General features: G+C 41.8%; 1 protein-coding gene across 1 annotated transcript in view; it reads right to left on the bottom strand.

Moving 5' to 3' along the window:
- Positions 1 to 16,314, bottom strand: part of LOC138371800 (muscle M-line assembly protein unc-89-like) — a 193,017-nt gene extending 176,703 nt beyond the window's left edge. The window contains exons 1-2 of the mRNA XM_069336825.1: positions 16,291 to 16,314; positions 13,667 to 13,823 (exon numbers count right to left, since the gene is read on the bottom strand). Of these exons, the coding sequence (XP_069192926.1) occupies positions 13,667 to 13,823; positions 16,291 to 16,314 (181 nt within the window). The remainder of the gene's footprint in view (positions 1 to 13,666; positions 13,824 to 16,290) is intronic.
- Between the last annotated feature and the right edge of the window lie 9,170 nt (positions 16,315 to 25,484).

Here is a 25,484-nt window from a genome sequence, read left to right as displayed (position 1 = left end):
TATATTCCATTTCTGAAAATAATTCAGGACTAATACAAAATCTCAATTTACATATACCAAGAAAGGTGCTACACCTCTCAGTGCATATATCCATGAATATTTTTAAGTAAATTTTAAGTACGCTTAACCTCAAAAACTTTGATTTCGTGTGCGCCTAAAAAGTACATGTCCACTGTCAATTCAATTCAGATTATATCTTTATAATGCACCCAATAGCCATTCCCACGGGTAGTGGTGGAAAGGGTTACTGAGGCACATAATAAGTTCAGGAACTGAACCCCATAGTTCATTTAGCTAAGCAAGTAATAATCTTTTGAAGGTAATTACACAATAATGAATGTTATATATACATGTATATACATGTATATATATATATATATATATATATATATATATATATATATATATATATATATATATATATATATATATAAATATATATATATATATATATATATATATATATATATATATATATATATATATATATATATATATATATAAGCTTATACTTGCATAAACCACAAGTGAAGATTAACAATCTTTGGACAACACCCACCAGTGGGACTCGAACCCAGAAAGCACAACTACCTTCCAGTAGCTGGCATAACTAGTATGCTTTAACCCACTACGCCATCAGACCTTACAAAAGAAGTAGATAGTTCGAGATATATATCTCAAACATCTCCACCTCCCGAAGGCACCAGATGAGTGAGGGGTCAGTCTGCATTTTTCGTCAAGCCACTGTCAATGTGAGAGAACTCGTGTCCAGCTTATAAGCCTATACTTGCATAAACCACAAGTGAAGATTAACAATCTTTGGACAACACCCACCAGTGGGACTCGAACCCAGAAAGCACAACTACCTTCCAGTAGCTGGCATAACTAGTATGCTTTAACCCACTACGCCATCAGACCTTACAAAAGAAGTAGATAGTTCGAGATATATATCTCAAACATCTCCACCTCCCGAAGGCACCAGATGAGTGAGGGGTCAGTCTGCATTTTTCGTCAAGCCACTGTCAATGTGAGAGAACTCGTGTCCAGCTTATAAGCCTATACTTTATATATATTTATATATATTAAATATTTATATATATTTATATTTATATATATTTTTATATATTTATATATATAAAATCAGGGAAACGCAAGTTCTAATCAGTTGTGTATTTGTGAAGTCTTTGAAAATGTAATAAGTTTTACGAAACGCGCCCGTGTCGCGTCAGACTAAAAATAAAAATGAATTTTGGAGAAGTGATTTTTGATTTACCTCCAACAGTGAAGCGTAATGTACGAAAGATTGAGAAAATTCGTGTTAGAATTATTAATCTTACTTTTTCGGTCATATTTAATAATATATGTCTACAGGAAAGACTGCTACCAAAATATACTAATATATATATATATATATATATATATATATATATATATATATATATATATATATATATATATATATATATAGTACCTAGTAGCCAGAATGCACTTTTCGGCCTACTATGCAAGGCCCGATTTGCCTAATAAGCCATGTTTTCGTGAATTAATATATTTTCTCTAATTTTTTTCTTATGAAATGATAAAGCTACCCATTTCATTATGTATGAGGTCAATTTTTTTTATTGGAGTTAAAATTAATGTAGATATATGACTGAACCTAACCAACCCTACCTAACCTAACCTAACCTATCTTTATAGGTTAGGTTAGGTAGCCGAAAAAGTTAGGTTAGGTTAGGTAGGTTAGGTAGTCGAAAAACAATTAATTCATGAAAACTTGGCTTATTAAGCAAATTGGGCCTTGCATAGTAGGCTGAGAAGTGCGTTCTGGCTACTAGGTACGACATATATATATATATATGTCGTACCTAGTAGCCAGAATGCACTTCTTAGCCTACTATGCAAGGCCCGATTTGCCTAATAAGCCAAGTTTTCATGAATTAATATATTTTCTCTAATTTTTTTCTCATGAAATGATAAAGCTACCCATATATATATATATATATATATATATATATATATATATATATATATATATATATATATATATATATATATATATATATATATATATGTCGTACCTAGTAGCCAGAACTCACTTCTCAGCCTACTATGCAAGGCCCGATTTGCCTAATAAGCCATGTTTTCGTGAATTAATATATTTTCTCTAATTTTTTTCTTATGAAATGATAAAGCTACCCATTTCATTATGTATGAGGTCAATTTTTTTTATTGGAGTTAAAATTAATGTAGATATATGACTGAACCTAACCAACCCTACCTAACCTAACCTAACCTATCTTTATAGGTTAGGTTAGGTAGCCGAAAAAGTTAGGTTAGGTTAGGTAGGTTAGGTAGTCGAAAAACAATTAATTCATGAAAACTTGGCTTATTAAGCAAATTGGGCCTTGCATAGTAGGCTGAGAAGTGCGTTCTGGCTACTAGGTACGACATATATATATATATATGTCGTACCTAGTAGCCAGAATGCACTTCTTAGCCTACTATGCAAGGCCCGATTTGCCTAATAAGCCAAGTTTTCATGAATTAATATATTTTCTCTAATTTTTTTCTCATGAAATGATAAAGCTACCCATATATATATATATATATATATATATATATATATATATATATATATATATATATATATATATATATATATATATATATATATATATATATGTCGTACCTAGTAGCCAGAACTCACTTCTCAGCCTACTATGCAAGGCCCGATTTGCCTAATAAGCCAAGTTTTCATGAATTAATGTTTTTTCGTCTACCTAACCTACCTAACCTAACCTAACCTAGCTTTTTTTGGCTACCTAACCTAACCTTACCTATATATATAGGTTACGTTAGGTTAGGTAGGGTTGGTTAGGTTCGGTCATATATCTACGTTAATTTTAACTCCAATAAAAAAAAATTGACCTCATACATAGTGAAAAGGGTAGCTTTATCATTTCATAAGAAAAAAATTATAGTAAATATATTAATTCAGGAAAACTTGGCTTATTAGGCAAATTGGGCCTTGAATAGTAGGCTGAGAAGTGAGTTCTGGCTACTAGGTACGACATATATATATATATATATATATATATATATATATATATATATATATATATATATATATATATATATAGGTTAGGTTAGGTTAGGTAGGGTTGGTTAGGTTCGGTCATATATCTACGTTAATTTTAACTCCAATAAAAAAAAATTGACCTCATACATAGTGAAAAGGGTAGCTTTATCATTTCATAAGAAAAAAATTATAGTAAATATATTAATTCAGGAAAACTTGGCTTATTAGGCAAATTGGGCCTTGAATAGTAGGCTGAGAAGTGAGTTCTGGCTACTAGGTACGACATATATATATATATATATATATATATATATATATATATCTATGTCGTACCTAGTAGCCAGAACTCACTTCTCAGCCTACTATTCAAGGCCCGATTTGCCTAATAAGCCAAGTTTTCCTGAATTAATTTATTTACTATAATTTTTTTCTTATGAAATGATAAAGCTACCCTTTTCACTATGTATGAGGTCAATTTTTTTTTATTGGAGTTAAAATTAACGTAGATATATGACCGAACCTAACCAACCCTACCTAACCTAACCTAACCTATATATATAGGTAAGGTTAGGTTAGGTAGCCAAAAAAAGCTAGGTTAGGTTAGGTTAGGTAGGTTAGGTAGACGAAAAAACATTAATTCATGAAAACTTGGCTTATTAGGCAAATCGGGCCTTGCATAGTAGGCTGAGAAGTGAGTTCTGGCTACTAGGTACGACATATATATATATATATATATATATATATATATATATATATATATGTCGTACCTAATAGCCAGAACGCACTTCTCAGCCTACTATTCAAGGCCTGATTTGCCTAATAAGCCAAGTTTTCATGAATTAATGTTTTTTCGTCTACCTAACCTACCTAACCTAACCTAACCTAGCTTTTTTTGGCTACCTAACCTAACTTTACCTATAAATATAGGTTAGGTTAGGTTAGGTAGGGTTGGTTAGGTTCGGTCATATATCTACGTTAATTTTAACTCCAATAAAAAAAAATTGACCTCATACATAGAGAAAAGGGTTGCTTTATCATTTCATAAGAAAAAAATTATAGTAAATATATTAATTCAGGAAAACTTGACTTATTAGGCAAATCGGGCCTTGAATAGTAGGCTGAGAAGTGAGTTCTGGCTACTAGGTACGACATATATATATATATATATATATATATATATATATATTAATGTGGTAACCGACCTGTGAGATTTATATTTATTTAATTTATATGAATTTATATTTACGTTAATTTATATACTTCGATAGCAATTTGTATAATGATAAGTGGACTGTATTTCTGCAATAATCTCTTAATCTCACAAATCGATCCTCTACACATTAGGGGGGTTTATATTTATATATATGCAGCCAATCAAACTACAGTATTAACTACATACATTGAAAAGGTTCCTTATCTTATAGTACAGCAGGTTAGTCCACCAGGTATAACTAGGGTGTAGACACCAAATTATCCTCTTTGAGGTAGCTTCCTCACCCAGTAACTGGTGCACAAAGTCTTCCATCCTCGTCTTGACCTGTCAAAAGTGCGCTAGCTGTGAAGCCAGAATCCTATATATGACAAGCTATATCAGAGAAAACACTATACAGTACATGGAACATTGAAGACCTGGCTTAATTACCTTTAGTTTGAGGCTTCCACGTGATCTAACCGGGTCACCCTATATCCTGACATTAATGGCCATAAATGAATGATAAACGGGTTTCGGATAGACACTTAACTTGAATTTGTAGACAGCGTGTTGACAATGGTACACCTTTGGTTTCCATAACACTACGTCCAAGTAAATTTAACAGGAGCCGAATTTGCTCCCGTGTGAGCCTCTGGTCTAGTATAAACAATGGCTGCCCTCCTTCCTCCCTCTGACGCCTGGCTTACATTGTCCACATGTCAGAAAGTGATAGAAGGGTCACATTTACTCTACTTTAATATTGATAGTTAAGTTAATTTATATAAGATGTTTTTATGATGGTAAAGTCCAAAGACTAATGTATTTAAGAATAATTCCCACCATAATAGGTGGTGAATTATAATAGTATGTGGTGATGATATCCCGTTTTCTATAGACGGTAATTCCACTACAAGTTACGTTTTCTATGGGTTAACTTGTTGGTACAATACAGCTATTTTCTGTATGATTATTAAATGGTGTCGGACTTTCCGACATAATTCCCCAGGGGCTGCTCACGGGTCGAAGTCCTATTTAGAACAGACGAACACCGATACTCCTCCTTCGAATTATTAGATTAATTTGATGTTAGTAGTTAGTAATCACACATTTGTGTGTCTGTTCGTACAGGACGGATGTCCCGTACTAGAGTTGCAGGGGTTAGAAGTCTAATGCGATTTCATTTCCCTGTCAACTCTTGAAAGGCTAATATTCAAGCCTAATTACATATTATTTAACCCAGAAGACTGGATGTGATCAAGTACTACAGTCAAGTATGATTCAGGGACTGCAGTGAGATCAGTGACATTAGATATAACTTGAAGTTTCTTCAGGTAACTGGTCACTGATATATAAACACTGAAGCCCATGGAATACATCTTGATTAAATAATAAATGTATCAAATCAGTCATCAGATTTATTGGGGTTTAATTTAGTTAATTGATTCAGAAGATTGAATAGCTCATCATTAAAGTAAAGTATGGTTCTGAGACTGCAGTGGGTTCAGTGACATTGGTCGCAGTGACTTGTAGCTGTTTTAGGCTACTGTTCACTGATTTGCCACTGAGGCCTCATGAACTCATCTTCAGCTTTAAATGATGATACTAACATCAACCTCTGTTACTATAGTCAGCTGTAATCTCCTTAGTATAATGCTACTGGAGAAATATAATCAGCTGACAAATTTAGTTTCTATTGGTATTGTTTATCTGCAGGCATAGGTCTCCTCAGGCTTGATACTGGGCCTGAGAGTAATTTACCTCCTGCAGAGTTTAACATGGTTATACCCTGATATTTAGTAGGGCTACCGATGAATCGATGACAATAGTCTGTCCCTACAAGGAGACCGAAGTCAGTGACGTGATCAGACTTAATATTATCTGCCAATTTTATTCCTCTATTTCTCAGGAATTTGGCTGTTGCTCTCAGACCTTGAACTTGTAGGTCTACTGGTATTTTGTCCACCACAATGGCTTGTACTCGACAGACGTACCTGCCTAAGCGTACTGATGGTTGTACCACCTGGTAGACTTGAGGTCCTGCATCTGTTACAAACCCTGAGATGTTGAATGACATCTGGGCTACAGGCCTTAATTGTAATTCATCTGCCAGCTTTTTAGTGATATATGTTCTCTGGGATCCTTGGTCAAACAACCCACGGGTATGGACCTTGGCCCTCTTATTCAGGATGGTAATTTGGGCAGTAGGCAAAGTCGTATTACCTTTAGACTTTGCTGATTGGACACTCTTTGTTTGTTGCACCTTGCAGTACTGTACTGTGGTGGGAATGCTATCTTCCACCTTGGGGTTTGGAGACGTTGTTTTGGTGTCTCTGCACAATGCTGCATGGTGCTGACCTTTGTTACACCTATTACAGGTGTGTAATTGGGTATCACAGTCCTTGATGTTATGTTTCCTGAGGCACCTCGTGCAATGTTGCAAATCTTTGAGTCGCTCAACACAGGCGTCACTATCAGGAAAATTAGAGCAGTGGTACATTGAATGTTTCTCATTGCAGAACAAACATGTTCCATAGCTTCCAGTACCCTTTGGTGTCACGTTCTTGGGTGACACAGTAACTATAGGCTTGGAGGGTCCCACTGCATATACGCCCACACTGCTACTGTTCCACTTTGGTGTTGAATTATATTGTCTAGATTGATTTGGAGTACCTTTGGTACTCTGTGGTTTACTATTATTAGTTTCTGAGGGTTTACTTGGTGGTTTTAATTTGTCATGTGTTCGTAATTGATGAACTACTGACTTTAAACCTTCAGATATTTCATTCATGGATAAGATACTTTTATTGTAATGAGCACTCATTTGTCTCAATATGTCCCTAGGTATTTTCTCCTGGACAATTATTTTCAAGACCCACTCAGCCCCGTTTGTATCTGCTGTCAGGCTGAGGGCATTGATCAATGATTCTACCTCCAGCTTGAAGACTTGGAGTGAATCAGCTGAAGCCTCCGGTGGGGGTAAATGCAACAGCTCATGAACTAAATGTGATGTTCTTACTTCTGGATCAGCATAATTATCCTTGAGGAGTTTTACTGCCAGATCATAGCCGTCATTAGTTAATCTCAGATGGGATACTACTGTTTTAGCCTCACCTGATAATTGGCCTTGCAAATAAGAGAATTTACTACTCTTTGGTAAAGATTGTTTTGAGTCTACAAGGTCAACGAATTTGTTCCAAAATTCGTCCCAATCTTCCTCATCTTTTCCTGAGAAAGTGGGTAAATTAATTGGAGGGAGTCGAGCTTCTGCTTGACTCGTATTAGATGCAACTGTTGTTGTTGTTGCTGCCTTGTTCTGGGCAATTAATTTGACATAAGGCTGTAATGTGGCTTGAGTCTGATCTTCATAATTCGCAAGATCAACCATAATGTCGTCTATTTCTGTTTCTGATAAATTGGTGTTGGCAAGTTCAGCCACATATGTTGCTATTTGACATTTGATTTGCTCAAATTTACCTGCAGCTGCTTGATAATAGCTTTCCAGGTCAGCATAATCAACTGTTGATTGTTGTGACAAATCTTCACATTTCTTGATCTGTCTTGTTAAGTGGCCTTTCAGACCTGCAAGGGTTCTTTTCATTCTCCCTGCATTATCCATACTGGCTAGTTGGTGAAGCCTTGTGGGGCTTGTACTTGGGTCGCTCATAATACTGAACAAGCACTGATGGTAGCCTAGGGTAAATTCTGCACTCACTAGGCAATAATCCTACCTCTACTAGAGGTTAGCACTTAAAATTAATACACATTATATATATACAATCATCCACACTAATGATTTGAGTGATAAACCAGTGTCACTGGAAGTACCTTTAGGTTAGCTCCTCTATATCACCCTAGGATGGAAGAGACACTAATTAATCACTCAAAGGTGTAATGATCATAAGTAAATTATTATATATACAACTCAATTCGAGTTGATAAAATTACACCCAAAATAGGGTCTGGACCATTCATTAATGGTGCTAGGTTATTCAATATAGTACAACTGACTATGGTAATAATGGGACTAGGATGAGCAATAATAGTTCAACTAGTCATATCCTACCCTGTTGTGGGTTGGCAATTAGTAAATATTATACTGTGATCACTAGTGCAATATATATTAAATAATTCTCTATTTTGGAGAAATAATATACACAATTATTGATAATAGCCTCTTAATTAGCCTCTATGAAACTTCTAATATTATCTAGAAGTATTAAATATTATTAGTGACCTCGCGAAATAAACTCCACAAAATTCGTAGATAATCTCTTGCGAAATGTAACACCACGAAATCCGTGAACAATCTCGCGACACAGTCACTAATTTGGCTGGCTTCTATATTAGCGCTGTCATTTCACAGAATAACACGCCACCAAATCTGTGGGTGTGCATGAAACCGCTGACTAAGGCTTAACTGAACTGAGCGGGGCTCGTGAACTCGCACGAGTCAACGCCGCCGTCTTGACTGGCTTTGTTTAAATCACACTGCACTAGTTTATTTAATGAATCCACTGGTTAACTGGTTCATCCGGTACTAAGATGACCAAATGTGGGTTCATAGGACCGAATATTCCGGTTCCGAAGGTCCAAATAATGTGGTAACCGACCTGTGAGATTTATATTTATTTAATTTATATGAATTTATATTTACGTTAATTTATATACTTCGATAGCAATTTGTATAATGATAAGTGGACTGTATTTCTGCAATAATCTCTTAATCTCACAAATCGATCCTCTACACATTAGGGGGGTTTATATTTATATATATGCAGCCAATCAAACTACAGTATTAACTACATACATTGAAAAGGTTCCTTATCTTATAGTACAGCAGGTTAGTCCACCAGGTATAACTAGGGTGTAGACACCAAATTATCCTCTTTGAGGTAGCTTCCTCACCCAGTAACTGGTGCACAAAGTCTTCCATCCTCGTCTTGACCTGTCAAAAGTGCGCTAGCTGTGAAGCCAGAATCCTATATATGACAAGCTATATCAGAGAAAACACTATACAGTACATGGAACATTGAAGACCTGGCTTAATTACCTTTAGTTTGAGGCTTCCACGTGATCTAACCGGCTCACCCTATATCCTGACATTAATGGCCATAAATGAATGATAAACGGGTTTCGGATAGACACTTAACTTGAATTTGTAGACAGCGTGTTGACAATGGTACACCTTTGGTTTCCATAACACTACGTCCAAGTAAATTTAACAGGAGCCGAATTTGCTCCCGTGTGAGCCTCTGGTCTAGTATAAACAATGGCTGCCCTCCTTCCTCCCTCTGACGCCTGGCTTACATTGTCCACATGTCAGAAAGTGATAGAAGGGTCACATTTACTCTACTTTAATATTGATAATTAAGTTAATTTATATAAGATGTTTTTATGATGGTAAAGTCCAAAGACTAATGTATTTAAGAATAATTCCCACCATAATAGGTGGTGAATTATAATAGTATGTGGTGATGATATCCCGTTTTCTATAGACGGTAATTCCACTACAAGTTACGTTTTCTATGGGTTAACTTGTTGGTACAATACAGCTATTATCTGTATGATTATTAAATGGTGTCGGACTTTCCGACAATATATATATATATATATATATATATATATATATATATATATATATATATATATATATATATATATATATATATATATATATGCAATAATGATCACAAAAACACTGATCCAAGTATGCAGAACAACCACATGTGAAAAATAGAAAATGCTTAATGCGTTTTCGGCTAATTCGCCTTCATCCGAGCAAAGTAGAATGAAGATAAGAAAACATAGCTGATCAGACCTTTATATCCGCCTGGGCAGATCACCTGACCACCAAAAACTGCAATATAGCAATTATTTAACACGTATGGCACTTGGAGATATTAATAGGAACTGCCTCGTATGAGGCCAATAGGCCTTCTGCAGGTACCTTCTTTCTTTTAATTCCTCTCCTCCACTTATTTTTGGTGGTCAGGTGATCTTCTCAGGAGGATATAAAGGTCTGATCAGCAATGTTTTCCTATCTTCATTCTACTTTGCTCTGATGAAGGCGAATTAGCCCAAAACGCGTTAAGCCATTTCTATTTTTCACATGTGGTTATTTTGCATATATATATATATATATATATATATATATATATATATATATATATATATATATATATACGATCAATGGTTTGGTGATCACGGTATTGTGTACGTTTAGGGATGATCCTGGACGGCATGGGTTCGAATCTGGCCGATTCAAAGAGTTCCTAGTGATCAATGGCTTGCGCGTTCATGCAGCTTCCTCACATATATATATATGAGAAAATAATTGTCTTCCCAGTGTACCCAAATATTCGACAGTAATCGTGAAACTATATTTGCTGGTGAGGTCATATGAACCGTATCGATGAGAATAATCTTCATATATAAGAAATTTTTCTATAAATATTCCTAAATGTATAGTGACTCATATATTCTTCATCTGCCCTAATTTACACCAACAGAAAATTGGAACAAAGAAATAGATATAATCATAATGAATGGGAGATAAGGGCTATATTAGAGGAATAGAAGGAAACCGAAATATAAAAAAGGATGAGAATACAAGTGAGAGACTCTTGACTATGTCAAAGGAGGCAAAGAGTCTCAGAGTCAAGGAATTTCAAGAGTATCAGATTATTAGGGGTGAAGGACTCTCACCAGGTCACGTACTCTCAAAAGGCCAAGGACTGTTAAGGGACAATAGACTATCAAGGGGTTCAGGACTCTAGTTGGTGTCAAGAACTCTTAAGGGGTAAAGGACTCAAAAATCAAGGACTCTCAAGGGGTCAATGCCTCTCAGAAGGTCATGGATTATCAAGGAGTGAAGGAGTCAAGGGGTTCAAGGTTCTCAAGGGATCCAGGACTCTCAAGAGTATAGGAGCTCTTAGCATATGTTAAACATGATACAGCTAAACATATTGGCATTTACAAAGGCGAGAGAATGGGCATATTCTCAACGATGGAAAAGAGACAGGGCACTTCTACAGGACTGTGAGAGCTACAGGAGTCTTAGGGATGAATGTGTGAGGTACAGGAGTCTCAGGGACGACTGTGTGAGGTACAGGAGTCTCGGGGACGACTGTGTGAGGTACAGAAGTCTCGGGGACGACTGTGTGAGGTACAGGAATCCCGAGGACGACTGTGTGAGGTACAGGAGTCTCGGGGACGACTGAGTGAGGTACAGGAGTCTCGGGGACGACTGTGTGAGGTACAGGAGTCTCGGGGGCGACTGTGTGAGGTACAAGAGTCTCAGGGACGACTGTGTGAGGTACAGGAGTCTCAGGGACGACTGTGTAAGGTACAAGAGTCTCAGGGACGACTGTGTGAGGTACAGGAGTTTCGGGGACGACTGTGTGAGGTACAGGAGTCTCAGGGACGACTGTTTGAGGTACAGGAGTCTCAGGGACGACTGTGTGAGGTACAGGAGTCTCGGGGACGACTGTGTGAGGTACAGGAGTCTCAGGGACGACTGTGTGAGGTACAGGAGTCTCAGGGACGACTGTGTGAGGTACAGGAGTCTCGGGGACGACTGTGTGAGGTACAGGAGTCTCGGGGGCGACTGTGTGAGGTACAGGAGTCTCAGGGACGACTGTGTAAGGTACAAGAGTCTCAGGGGCGACTGTGTGAGGTACAAGAGTCTCAGGGGCGACTGTGTGAGGTACAAGAGTCTCAGGGGCGACTGTGTGAGGTACAGGAGTCTCGGGGACGACTGTGTGAGGTACAGGAGTCTCAGGGGCGACTGTGTAAGGTACAAGAGTCTCAGGGGCGACTGTGTGAGGTACAAGAGTCTCAGGGGCGACTGTGTGAGGTACAAGAGTCTCAGGGGCGACTGTGTGAGGTACAGGAGTCTCAGGGGCGACTGTGTAAGGTACAAGAGTCTCAGGGGCGACTGTGTGAGGTACAAGAGTCTCAGGGGCGACTGTGTAAGGTACGAGAGTCTCAGGGGCGACTGTGTAAGGTACAAGAGTCTCAGGGGCGACTGTGTGAGGTACAAGAGTCTCAGGGGCGACTGTGTGAGGTACAGGAGTCTCGGGGGCGACTGTGTGAGGTACAGGAGTCTCGGGGGCGACTGTGTGAGGTACAGGAGTCTCGGGGGCGACTGTGTGAGGTACAGGAGTCTCGGGGATGACTGTGTGAGGTACAGGAGTCTCGGGGGCGACTGTGTGAGGTACAGGAGTCTCGGGGGCGACTGTGTGAGGTACAGGAGTCTCGGGGGCGACTGTGTGAGGTACAGGAGTCTCAGGGATGACTGTGTGAGGTACAGGGGTCTCAAGGAGGGACTCAGTGACTCAGATACTGGAGGCAGACGACACAGGACGCGGCCTAAATGATAACAGAGTCTCCGGCTGTCCCGCAGATATGTTGTGATGCTGCCGGGTGTACTCACCTAGTTGTGCTTGCTGGGTGAGGCTTCTGCTCTTCACTCCCACTTTTACATCTTCATTAGTTCAAATTTAAATACCTTTCATCTTTATCTTTTAAATTTAACATCGATTTTGTCTTGGTGTCTCATCTTGTCCGATGTTCTTATTGGTGGAGCGTCAGATGAAGAAATTCCTCCTGACATCTAACAGTGCTTCTCTTTCTTCTTTGTTTATTCGTTTTAGAATATGTCACTATCATGTCTGCCCCAGTCTTTCCTCCAGATAAGGGAGTTCGAGTTACTTCAGTCTTTCCTCATAGCTCAGTCCCCCCTAGTTCATGAAGGAGCCTCATTATATATCATGTATAAATCCGTTATGCATTTTTGATCGATTTTTATTTGATCAATTAATAAAATATCTAAGTAAGAGAATTACTACATTACTACACAACTATTCCCATACGGACATTACTTTTAGTTCCTAACATGTGGTGGTCAGCAGGTCTTCTGCAGTGTCCACTCTTCTTGTGTTTCTTGAACCATTGTCTTAAAGACATTGTTTTCTCCACCTCACATGGCACCTTCCTCTTCCTGCCTCTACCTCACTCCACTCTACTGTATTGTTCATACATCTGAAGGTGTGTTGAGTCCCACGAAAACGTTTATGTAATTAAATGTTTCAATTTCGGTTCATTTTCACTTCTATATATAGATCTAAGTATATGTATAGATATGTATTCAGTCTGTTGCTGAGAGACGCTCTGATAAGACGAAACGTTCAACATTCTCCTTCCTATTTCTCTGTGGTTTCTTCAGAATATATATATATATATATATATATATATATATATATATATATATATATATATATATATATATATATATATATATATATATATATATATATATATATATATATATATATATAATGTTAATAATTTATTATTAACATTAATATATAACAAGACAGAGGATGAACACTCACACTGGACGTTGAGGTTGAGAGCGTTGCTCTGGCCGTCACCCTCCTGGTTACTACCGAGGCAGGTGTACAAGCCACGCATGTCGGCCGTCACGTTGTGGAGGCGCAGGGTGGTGTAGGTCGCCTGCGCCGCCCACTCCGCACGTCGCAGCGGCCGCCCCTGCACGCAGAGAGAGAAATATGCGTTTAACTTCTCAAAATTAGTGACCTGGGGCCAGATTCACGAAGCAGTTACGCAAGCACTTAAGAACCTGTACATCTTTTCTCAAAATTGGCGGCTTTGTTTACAATTATTGAACACTTAATGAGCTCCGAAGCACCCGGAGGCTGTTTATAACAATAACAACAGTTGAGTGGGAAATTTTCAGGCTAGTAAACTGTTCAATAAATGTAACCAAAGCCGTCAAAGATTGGTCAAGAAGTACACGGTCGTAAGTATTTGCGTAACGGCTTTGTGAATCCGGGTCCAGGTTTTGGGTTTTGCAAAGATAATTTTGGTTGAACGTGAGTCGATGTGTGTAGCCAATTGGGCTGGAGTTCGTGTAGGTGTTCTAATCGTTACATATGCAAACATGCATGCGCAAATATTTACAAGTTCAAACACACACACACACACACACACACACACACACACACACACACACACACACACACACACACACACACACACACACACACACACACACACATATACACACACACACACACACACACACACATATATACACACACACACATATATACACACACACACACACACACACACACACACACACACACACAGACACACACACACACACACACACACACACACACACAAACCAACACACGCGCGCGTTACGTGACAAAAAATTACTGGGAAGACGGGACATCATCCTGTAACTACACTTATGTAATTAGGGGACCGGGTCCCCCTAATTACCCCACTGTCGACTGAGTTCACTCAGTCCACTCAGTCCCCGGCTGTACCCAGCCCCTTGGGGCCGGTGGCTGAGTGGACTGCACGCTTTTTAACACGGGAGGTACGCGAACAAGGGGACACAGGTGCAGACCCATATGAGCCACAAAGACGTTAGAAAAAACTTTTTCATTGTCAGAGTAGTTAACAGGTGGAATGCATTAGGCAGTGATGTGGTGGAGGCTGACTCCATACACAGTTTTAAATGTAGATATGACAGCCCAGGAGGGGCAGGAATCTGTACATCAGTTAAATTTACAGTTGGGAGGCGGGACCAAAGAGCCAGAGCTCAACCCCCGCAAGCACAGCTAGGTGAGTACAACTAGATGAGTACTGACTGGCTCACTTACTCCTCTCTCTCTCTCTCTCTCTCTCTCTCTCTCTCTCTCTCTCTCTCTCTCTCTCTCTCTCTCTCTCTCTCTCTCTCTCTCTCTCTCTCTCTCTCCCTCCCTCACACTCGACTTTCCCTCCTCTCCATTCACATTCAATCAAATTTCGCTGCCTTGCCGGTATTACGTCCAACGCAGATAATGTTAATATTCTTTAATTTCATATTCCCGTAAAATCGGATATTACCTCAGTCCAAATATTTTCTTTTATTCCATTACGTTGTTAATGCCTGAATTTTGATGCTTGGAGCCGAGTTAGTGCCTCACTGGAGAGGTTGGAGCCGAGTTAGTGCCTCACTGGAGAGGTTGGAGCCGAGTTAGTGCCTCACTGGAGAGGTTGGAGCCGAGTTAGTGCCTCACTGGAGAGGTTGGAGCCGAGTTAGTGCCTCAATGGAGAGGTTGGAGCCGAGTTAGTGCCTCAATGGAGAGGTTGGAGCCGAGTTAGTGCCTCACTGGAGAGGTTGGAGCCGAGTTAATGCGTCAATGGAGAGGTTGGAGCCGAGTTAATGCGTCAATGGAGATGCTTGGGGCCGCGTTAAAATGCCTCAATGGAGAGGCTTGGAGTTCAGAAATCATAACTCTTTTTCTGGCCGATGGAGGACTATTACATAGGGAGCTGGTGATGCGTTGCTGCGATATGTATCGCAGCAAAAGATTTACTACGTGGCAGATTTACTGTATTTAAAGTAAGGTGAAGCTCGCTACCTTCTCTGAACATTTCAACTTTTAGTTAATTTATGGTTGAGCCTTCCTGATATATTTGTTACTGAAGGGAGGAAATGTTCTGGCTAATATTCCACATTGATCTTCCAGATAGACTTAGTATTCATGAGGTGATAATGTTCCACTAGTGTTACATGCAGGCTTTCCTGACCGCTTTAGCACTGAAGGGTGAGAACACCGCTCTTGGGTCTCTTGTTGTTTCGACGACCCTGGAACCCTTGTCAAAACTCTTCTCATATTTCCTTCAGACACCACGAGTCACTAAAGTGATGGTGACAAAGTTAGAGTGATAAACAGTTTCTGTATACTTGCAGTTGATGGTGTTGCATCACCATCTGCATAACTAACAATGAAGCCACAAATATTTTAAATATTCACAATCATGATCTCTTGTAGACATGAGTTATTTAATACAAAAAAAGGGTTAATAATTTTTTCAAGAGTCGTTTCCATTTTTCTAACGTTCTTCTTCAGTAGGGAAGTTGAAAAATTAATCCTACAAAGTACGTTTTACAGTGAGAAAATCCACTAGGGCTGTAAGGTGGGCGCGAACCTACGACCTTGGCACTGCCAAGCCGCATACTCTACCACTGAACCACTGCGACTTGTCAAAATCATACAACCCGATTTCTACTGAAATCACGGGACGTCTGGAGGACCCTACTGAAGCCAGTCCAAGTTTTTCCATATGAACCACAAGCACTCGGGCGGAGGAGTAGAGTGGTCCTACACCTCACGCCAGAATTGATATATTGATATATATATTTTCTCAGTGATATATGTCACGTTAATATGATTTCTGTGTGTGTGTGTTACATGTTACAGTTTAATATTACCTGAAGTCTGTAGCATAACGCCATGTGTTGCTGAAGTTGCCTACATGGTCTACGAGAGCATTGGGAAGGTGAATACAAATTAGCAGGTCTAACAATATGTATCTCACGTCGGACTGGGTAAACGTGACCAGCATTCTCATTGGCCAGCTAGGGCAGTAGAAGGTGGGATGCAAACTGTTCGTTTTGTCTTTCTTTTGTAGATGATAGGACGTTCCTATATGTAAGCCGACTGTTGAAAGTCGGACGAGTACTCACCTTGTTGTGCTATATTAAGCTTTCGCTCTTTGTTACCTCCTCTCAACAGTCAATCAACTGGCGGACAGATTCCTGAGCCTACTGGGCTCTATCATATCAATATTTGAAACTGTGTATGGAGACAGCCTCCACCACAGCACTGCCTAATACATTCCACTTGTTAACTACTCTGACACTGAAATAGTTATTTCTAACGTCCTTGTGGCTCATTTTGCTACTTCGTCTCTACATGTGTTCCCTTGTTCGAGTACCCCTGTGTTAGACAGTTTATCTTTATTTATCTTGTCAATTTCTCTGAGAATTGTGTAGGTAGTGATCATGTCTCACCGAGTTCTCCTGTTTTCCAGTGACATGAGGCACATTTAATGCAGCTTTTCCTCGTAACTCATACCTATTAGTTCTGGGACTAGCCTAGTGGCATACCTCTGATCTTTTTCCAGCTTCGTATTGTGCTTGACAAGGTACGGGCTCCATGCTGGGGCCGCATACTCCAGGAGTGATTTTAGTAGTAGGCATCCAACAGTCTCAGGGGACTATGGAGTTGCGCTCTGGTTGTCTGGTTGTCGGTTGGTTTTTGATTGGCTCAAAAAAGACACACACACACACACACACACACACACACACACACACACACACACACACACACACACACACACACACACACACACACACACACACACACACACACACACACACACACACACACACACACACACACACACACACACACACACACACACACACACACAAACACACACACACACACTCCCACTCACTCCCCTCCTCCCACTCACTACTCTCCCCAGGACCTCCATTCTCCCCCATCCCCCAAGCCCTCCCTTCTCCCACATGCCCTCCCGTCTCTCCCACCCCCAAACCCTCCGTTTTCCCCCGCCACCCCCCTAAGCCCCCTACTCTCCCCCACCCCAACTACCCAACTAAGCCTTCCTCTCTCCACCACTCCCCTAAACCCTTCCCTCTTCCTAACCCACCTCAGCCTTCCCTTTCCCCTCACGCCCCCCAAGCCCTTCCCCCTTTTCTGCCCCCCCAAGCCCCTCCTTCTCCCCCTTTCCCCAAAGTCTCTCCATTCCCCAAAGTCTCTCATGGGGGGGCCTCGTAGCGTGGTGAATAGCGCGCAGGACTCGTAATTCTGTGACGCGGGCTCGATTCCCGCACGAGGCAGAAACAAATGGGCAATGTTTCTTTCACCCTGAATGCCCCAGTTACCTAGCAGTAAATAGGTACCTGGGAGTTAGTCAGCTGTCACGGGCTGCTTCCTCGGGGTGGAGGCCTGGTCGAGGACCGGGCCGCGGGGACACTAAAGCCCCGAAATCATCTCAAGATAACCTCAAGATAACCCCCCATGCTCCACCAACCCTCCCCCTCTCACTCTCCCCCCCAACCCTCCCCCTCGCACTCCCCCCCCCTCCCCCCAAGCCCTCCCTCCTCCAGCAGTCTCCCCGTACCAGATTCTTCTAGCTCCCACTCACCCCAGAACCCACAGTTCCCCACCCCCCACCCCCTAGAGGAGAAGCAGAAGAGAGTCAGTTTCAGGGTGATGTACTCGAGCATAGAAGGGATCACAAGCAAGACAAGTGAACTAAGGGGAAGAGCACAAGAAGTGAACCCAGATGTAATCGGACTCACTGAAACAAAACTCTCTGCAATTATAACGAATGACGTGTTTCCCCAGGGGTACACAGTAATAAGGAAAGAGAGGGAAGGTAGGGGAAGAGGCAGAGTGGCCCTTCTCATGAGAAAGGAATGGAGTTTTAAGGAGAAGGCTATCCCGAGCTGTGAGGGGTTCAGAGACTACATAGCAGACACCATGACAATGGGAGGATGAAGAATAGTAGTAGCAGTAATATACAACCCTCCACCAAATGACAGAAGACCCAGTCATGAGTATGAAAACAACAACATGGCAGTTAACACTATAATTGAGAGGGCAGCCTCTGCTGCCTGTAGAAATAGATCTCACCTGCTCATAATGGGGGTCTTCAATCACAGAAGGATTGACTGGGAGAACAAGGAATCGCATGGAGGTGAGGATACGTGGAGAGCTTAACTATTGGAGTTGGTGACTAGAACCTTTTTAACCCAGCATGTCAGAGAACCCACAAGGATGAGAAGAAATGACGAACCAGCGAGACTCGACCTAGTCTTCACTCTGAACGACTCCGACAAAAGAGAAATCGGTTTTGAGGCCTCAGTAGGAATGAGCGACCACTGTGTACTTGTGTTTGAGTACCTGATTGAAGAAGGGTTATTGAACTCAAGGAGGGATACCGAAAACAAAAGGTTAGCATACCGAAAGGGAAACTATGAGGAGATAAGAAAATTCCTAACAGATATAGCATGGGAAACAGAGCTCAAGGGAAAGACGGCCCAAGACATGATGGACTACATCACGCAGAAGTGCAAGGACGCAGCAAACAAGTTTGTCCCAGTCCAAAAGGAAAACAGTGAAATGAAGATGAGAAACCCATGGTTTAATCAGAGATATAGGCTAGCTAAGCAGCAAAGTAAAAGGGCTTGGAGAAACTATAGGAATAACAGGACACTGGAGAGCAGAGAAAGATACCAGAATACCAGGAATGAATATGTCAGGATGAGAAGAGAGGCAGAGAGACAATACGAAAATGATATCGCAAGCATGGCAAAGACTCAGCCTAAATTGCTGAATAGCCACATAGGAGAAAAACAACTGGAAAGGAACAGGTTATGAAATTAAGGATAGGGGCGGAAGGATTCACTACAAACGACAAGGAAGTGTGTGAGGAACTGAATAAGAAATTCCAGGAGGTCTTCACCTTAGAGCAAGGAGAAATTCCAGAGAAAAGAGAGGGAATAGCTAACCAGTAACCACTGGAAGAGTGAGATTACCAGCGGGAAAGTAAGGAAGTGTTTACTGGAGTTGGATGTGACAAAGGCTATAGGCTCAGATGGAATCTCCCCTTGGATACTAAAGGAAGGAGCAGAAGAACTGTGCCTACCACTCTTTATAGTGTATAACAAATCACTGGCAACAGGGGAACTGCCAGAAATTTGGAAAGCAGCTAACGTAGTCCCGATATACAAGAAAGGGGATAGACAAGAGGCACTGAACTACAGGCCAGAGTCTCTAACCTGCATACCATGCAAGCTGATGCAGAAGATTGTGCGAAGAAAGGTAGTGGAACATCTGGAGCAAAAGAACTTTGTAACACAGCATCAACATGGGTTTCGGGATGGCAGGTCCTGCCTCACAGGGTTACTTGAATTCTACGACCAGGCAACAAAAATAAGGCAAGAAAGAGAACGGTGGGCAGACTGCATATTTTTGGATTGTCTCAAAGCCATTGATACAGTACCACACAAGAGGCTAGTGAAAAAGCTGGAGATGCAGGATGGAGTAAAAGGGAAGGTCCTCCATTGGATAAAGGAGTATATGAGCAACAGGAGACAACAAGTCAAGGTGAAAGGTGACGTCTCAGATTGGCGAGACGTTACAAGTGGAGTCCCGCAGGGGTCAGTCCTTGGACCTATACTGTTTCTGATATATGTAAATAATCTCCCAGAGGGTATAGACTCGTTTCTCTCAATGTTTGCTGATGATGCAAAAATTATGAGGAGGACTGTAACAGAGGATGATAGTAGGAGGCTACAAGATGACCTAGACACACTGAGTGAATTGTCCAACAAATAGCTGTTAAAGTTCAACCCGAGTAAATGCAAAGTAATGAAACTAGGCAGTGGATACAGGAGGCAAGACACATGATACAGAACAGGAGATGAAGTACTTAATGAAACAGACAGAGAGAAAGATCTAGGAGTTAATATCACACCAAACCTGTCTCCTGAAGCCCACATAAAAAGAATAACGTCTGCGGCATGTGCGAGGCTGGCTAACATCAGAACAGCGTTCAGGAACCTGTGTAAGGAATCATTCAGAATCTTGTACACAACATATGCAAGACCAATCCTGGAGTATGCGGCCCCAGCATGGAGCCCGTACGTTGTCAAGCACAAGACGAAGCTGGAAAAAATCCCAAGGTATGTCACTAGACTAGTCCCAGAACTAAGAGGCATGAGTTACGAGGAAATGCTGCGGGAAATGCACCATACGACACTGGAAAACAGAAGAGTAAGGGGAGACATGATCACAACCTACAAAATCCTCAGGGGAATCGACCGGGTAGACAAGGATAAACTATTCAACACTGGTGGTACGCGAACAAGGGGACACGGATGGAAACTGAGTACCCACATGAGCCACAGGGACGTTAGAAAGAACTTTTTCAGTGTCAGAGTAGTTAATGGATGGAATGCATTAGGCAGTGATGTGGTGGAGGCTGACTCCATACACAGTTTCAAATGTAGATATGATAGAGCCCAGTAGGCTCACGAATCTGTATACCAGTTGAGAGGCAGGACCAAAGAGCCAAAGCTCAACCCCCGCAAGCACAAATTATTGAGTATAGGTTAGTACACACACACACACACACACACACACACACACACACACACACACACACACACACACACACACACACACACACACACACACACACACACACATACACACACACTAGTACCAGTAGTGTGCCTACGTCCCAACTGGCGGCGGCCTACTACTGCTTTTAGTAGGCCGCCGCTGGTGGGAGACTCATACGATAAGTGAGGTCCGCGCAAATTCGTCAATTAATCGGGACATTAAAGGAGTATAGAGGCTAGATCATAGTATTTGGCCTCTCGCAGGGAGTAGCTAGCAGGGTGCAACGTGGCATAGTCATATCGCAAGCGATTGAGCAAAGAAACCAAAGTGGAGCTAGTGGCATCACCGGTGCATATACAGTGTGGAGAACCGCGTGGAGCGACCTGACCTGACAGTCAGCGTGGGACGACCTGCGGTGAAACTGCCTGATTGTGTTTGTTGGATGGTGACTGGTAAGTGCCCCCTCTCTAAAGTCTTCAACAAGTGTGCAAGGTCTATATAATATCATATAGTAGTCACTTATAATGCATTTCATTCGATAATAGAATAGGAATCTTGATAGATTGATAGAGAATGAGGCAGTAACCTCACTGTGAGCTCAAATTGGGACCTGAATTGTACTGTGTGTGTAGGAATTAACAAGGGATTAACAAGTCAGGGTAACACCATCCCCCCTCCTTCCCCCTGCACATCAACTGGACACCATAGATTGTGACATACACTCTCCTTCCTCTCCCCATCTCTCTCTCTCTCTCTCTCTCTCTCTCTCTCTCTCTCTCTCTCTCTCTCTCTCTCTCTCTCTCTCTCTCTCTCTCTCTCTCGCCCTCTTCCCCTCTCTCATTTCCCCCTCTCTCACTCTCTCTCTCTCTCTCCCCCTCTCTCCCCATCTCCCTATCTTTCTCGCTGTCTCTCTTGCCCTCTCTCTCTCTTTTCCTCTCTCTCCTTGCCCTCTCTCTCTCTCTTGCTCCCTCTGTCTCTCTCTTGCTCCCTCTCTCTCTCTCTTGCCCTCTCTCTATCTTGCTCTCTCTCTCTTGCTCTCTCTCTTGCCCTCTCTCTCTCTTGCCCTCTCTCTATCTTGCTCTCTCTCTCGTTGTATTTCTCTTGCTCTCTCACCTGCTCTGTCTGTCTGTCTCTCTCTCTCTCTCTCTCTCTCTCTCTCTCTCTCTCTCTCTCTCTCTCTCTCTCTCTCTCTCTCTCTCTCTCTCTCTCTCTCTCTCTCTCTCTCTCTCTCTCTCTCTCTCTCTCTCTCTCTCTCTCTCTCTCTCTCTCTCTCATCCCCACCTCTCTTTGCCCCCCCTCCTTCCTAACACTATCAAAACATATCAGGGAAAGGGACAAGAAGGCAGGAGGACGCAACAGGGACATATGGAATAGTCAGAGTGACTAAACGAAGGAAATATTAGCCCAAGTTTTGGAGGAATTCAGGAGGGAGATGCAGGAAATGAGGATTACAATTAACAACCTGCAAAGTGAGTTGACATCAGCAAGGGAGGAGATCAAATCCCTCACAGAGAAAAATAAAGAGGCTGAGCAACAGATTATCATCCAAAGGGAAGGTGGGTATGTTGCGTAGGAAGGAAATACCTCTGTACCTGAAACATTTGCAGACATCCTGAGAAAGAGCTCAGAAGCAATGGACACAGTGAGGGAGGTAGCCATGCAAGCATCTGCCTCACTGGAAGCAGCAAGGTGCACCAGTCAGCTGCTGGAAAGAAAAGGATCAGTGGTAGTTGTAGGCATCAAAGAACAGGAAGGATCCAATAGGCAGGAATGGAATAGCAACGACAGAGAGGAAGTACACAGGATACCGAAGGGGTTACAGATGGAAGGAGCAGAACAAAACATTGAGAAGGTTTTCAGGTCGGGCTGGTACAACAAGGACAGAAACAGACTAGTAAAGCCGGTGTTTACAAACGAGACCACGAAGGAGGTTATTCTAGAAAGGAAGAGTCATCTGCAGTATGTGGAGGAATACAAAAAAGTATTCCTGCAGAGAGACAGGACGAAGGAGGAGAGAGCCAGGGCAGCAGAGGCAAGGAGGAAGTGCAGGGAGAAAGGAGTAAACCAGGAAATCACAGCCCCCAACACAACAGTCCCAGAAACAAGAGGGTAACCTACAACCAGCATCCCAGCAACACCAGAGGGGAGGGCAACACCACCACCCGCCTCGGCATAGAAACCCTCCCTTCCCCTCACCCTACCTGCCCCCACTCAAATGCTCACCCTCCCTCCATCCCCCCCTCCCCATTCCGACCCTGTCACCCCCTACCCCATTCCCAATATTCCTTATGCCTTCCCCACCTGTTCCCCTCCCACTTCATCCCATACCCTCCCTATCCCTCCTCCCCCCTCACCCAGTATCCTCCATATCCCCCTATCTCCTTACCCCATACCCTACCTGTCCCCCCTTCCCTTGAACCCCCACCCCCACTCCAAAATCCTCTAAAACCCTGCAAACCACCTCACAGATCTTCACACCCAAGGAACAGCTTTCCCCACCAGCAGAACGCTCACCAAGAAGGGGACAAGGAAATGAACAAAAGAAATTAAGCTTCAAGGCAATGTACACTAACATAGATGGGATTACAAATAAAACAAGTGAACTCAGAGAATGGGCACTGGAAGAAAACCCAGATATAATAGTACTCACAGAAACAAAGCTAACAAAAACCATAACAAATGCAGTGTTTCCACAGGACTACTATGTAGTGAGGAAAGAGAGAGAAGGGAGAGGAGGAGGTGTTGTAGCTTTGCTGATAAGAAAAGGTTGGAGTTTTGATGAGATGATTAATCAGAGCTCTGAAGGTTTCAGTGACTACATATTAGGCACCATTACAACTGGAGGACAGAAAATTATAGTAGTTGTCATATATAACCACCATCAAACGACAGAAGACCCAGACAGGAATATGACAGAAACAACATGGCTACCATCAATATAATAGAGAGAGCAGCTTTTGTGGCTAGCAGGAACGGATCCAGACTTTATAATCATGGAAGATTTCAACCACGGGAAGATAGATTGGGAGAATAGAGACCCACATGGAGGACCAGACACATGGAGAACTAAGCTGCTGGACGTGGCAACAAGAAACTTTCTAAATCAACACGTCAAGGGACCGACAAGATTGAGAAGAGAGGATGAACCAGCTTTGCTTGATCTGATATTCACCCTAAATGAGTCGGATATAAGGGAAGATAAGTTGGAAGCCCCCTTGGGAATGAGTGATCATAGTGTATTGAGCTTTGAGTAACTGGTTGAGCTAGGAATTATCTCCCATAAAAAAAAGAACTGGGAAACAAAGGGCTGGCACACCGAATGGGAAACTATGAGAAGGTGAATAAATTCCTAAGGGATATACCATGGGACACAGAACTCAGAACTAAGTCCGTTCAAGACATGATAGACTATGTCACCCAAAAGTGTCAGCAGGCGGTAAACAGGTTTATCCCGGCCCAACAGAAAAAAACCGAGAAGCAAAAGAAGAATCCGTGGTTTAATAAGGAATGTATTGTTCCCTTTTGTTCAGCTAAGGAGCTGAACAAAAGGGCGTGGAGGAACTTCCGTAATAACAGAACAACAGAAAGTAGAGAGAGATACCAGAGAACCAGGAACGAGTATGTTAGTGTGAGAAGAGCAGCTAATAGAAGGTATGTAAATGATATAGCTAATAAAGCCAAGACTAAACCAAAGCTACTACACAGTCACATCAGGAGGAAAACTACGGTGAAGGAACAGGTGATGAAAGTTAGAACGGGTGAGGACAGGTACACAGAGAATGACAAAGAGGAGTGTGAAGAACTTAACAAAAGGTTCCAGGAGGTCTTTACAATAGAACAATGAGAGCTCACGGCGCTAGGAGAGGTGGAAGCAAACCAGGCGACCTTGGAAGGGTTCGAAATTACAAAAGATGAGGTCAAGAAGCACCTATTGGAGCTGGACGTGAGAAAGGCTGTTGGGCCGGACGGAATCTCACCATAGATATTGAAAGAGTGTTCAGTAGCACTTTGTTTGCCACTCTTCATAGTGTATAATAGGTCACTGGAAACGGGAGACCTACCAGAAATATGGAAGACAGCTAATGTAGTCCCAATATACAAAAGGGGCGACAGACAAGAGGCACTGAACTACAGGCCAGTGTCCTTAACTTGAATAACATACAAGGTGATGGAGAAGATCGTG

This window comes from Procambarus clarkii, chromosome 36, assembly GCF_040958095.1.
Source record: "Procambarus clarkii isolate CNS0578487 chromosome 36, FALCON_Pclarkii_2.0, whole genome shotgun sequence".
NCBI classification, from domain to species: Eukaryota; Metazoa; Arthropoda; class Malacostraca; order Decapoda; family Cambaridae; genus Procambarus; species Procambarus clarkii.
Note: the sequence above shows the minus strand (reverse complement) of the source record. Positions and strands in the feature narration are given on the sequence as shown.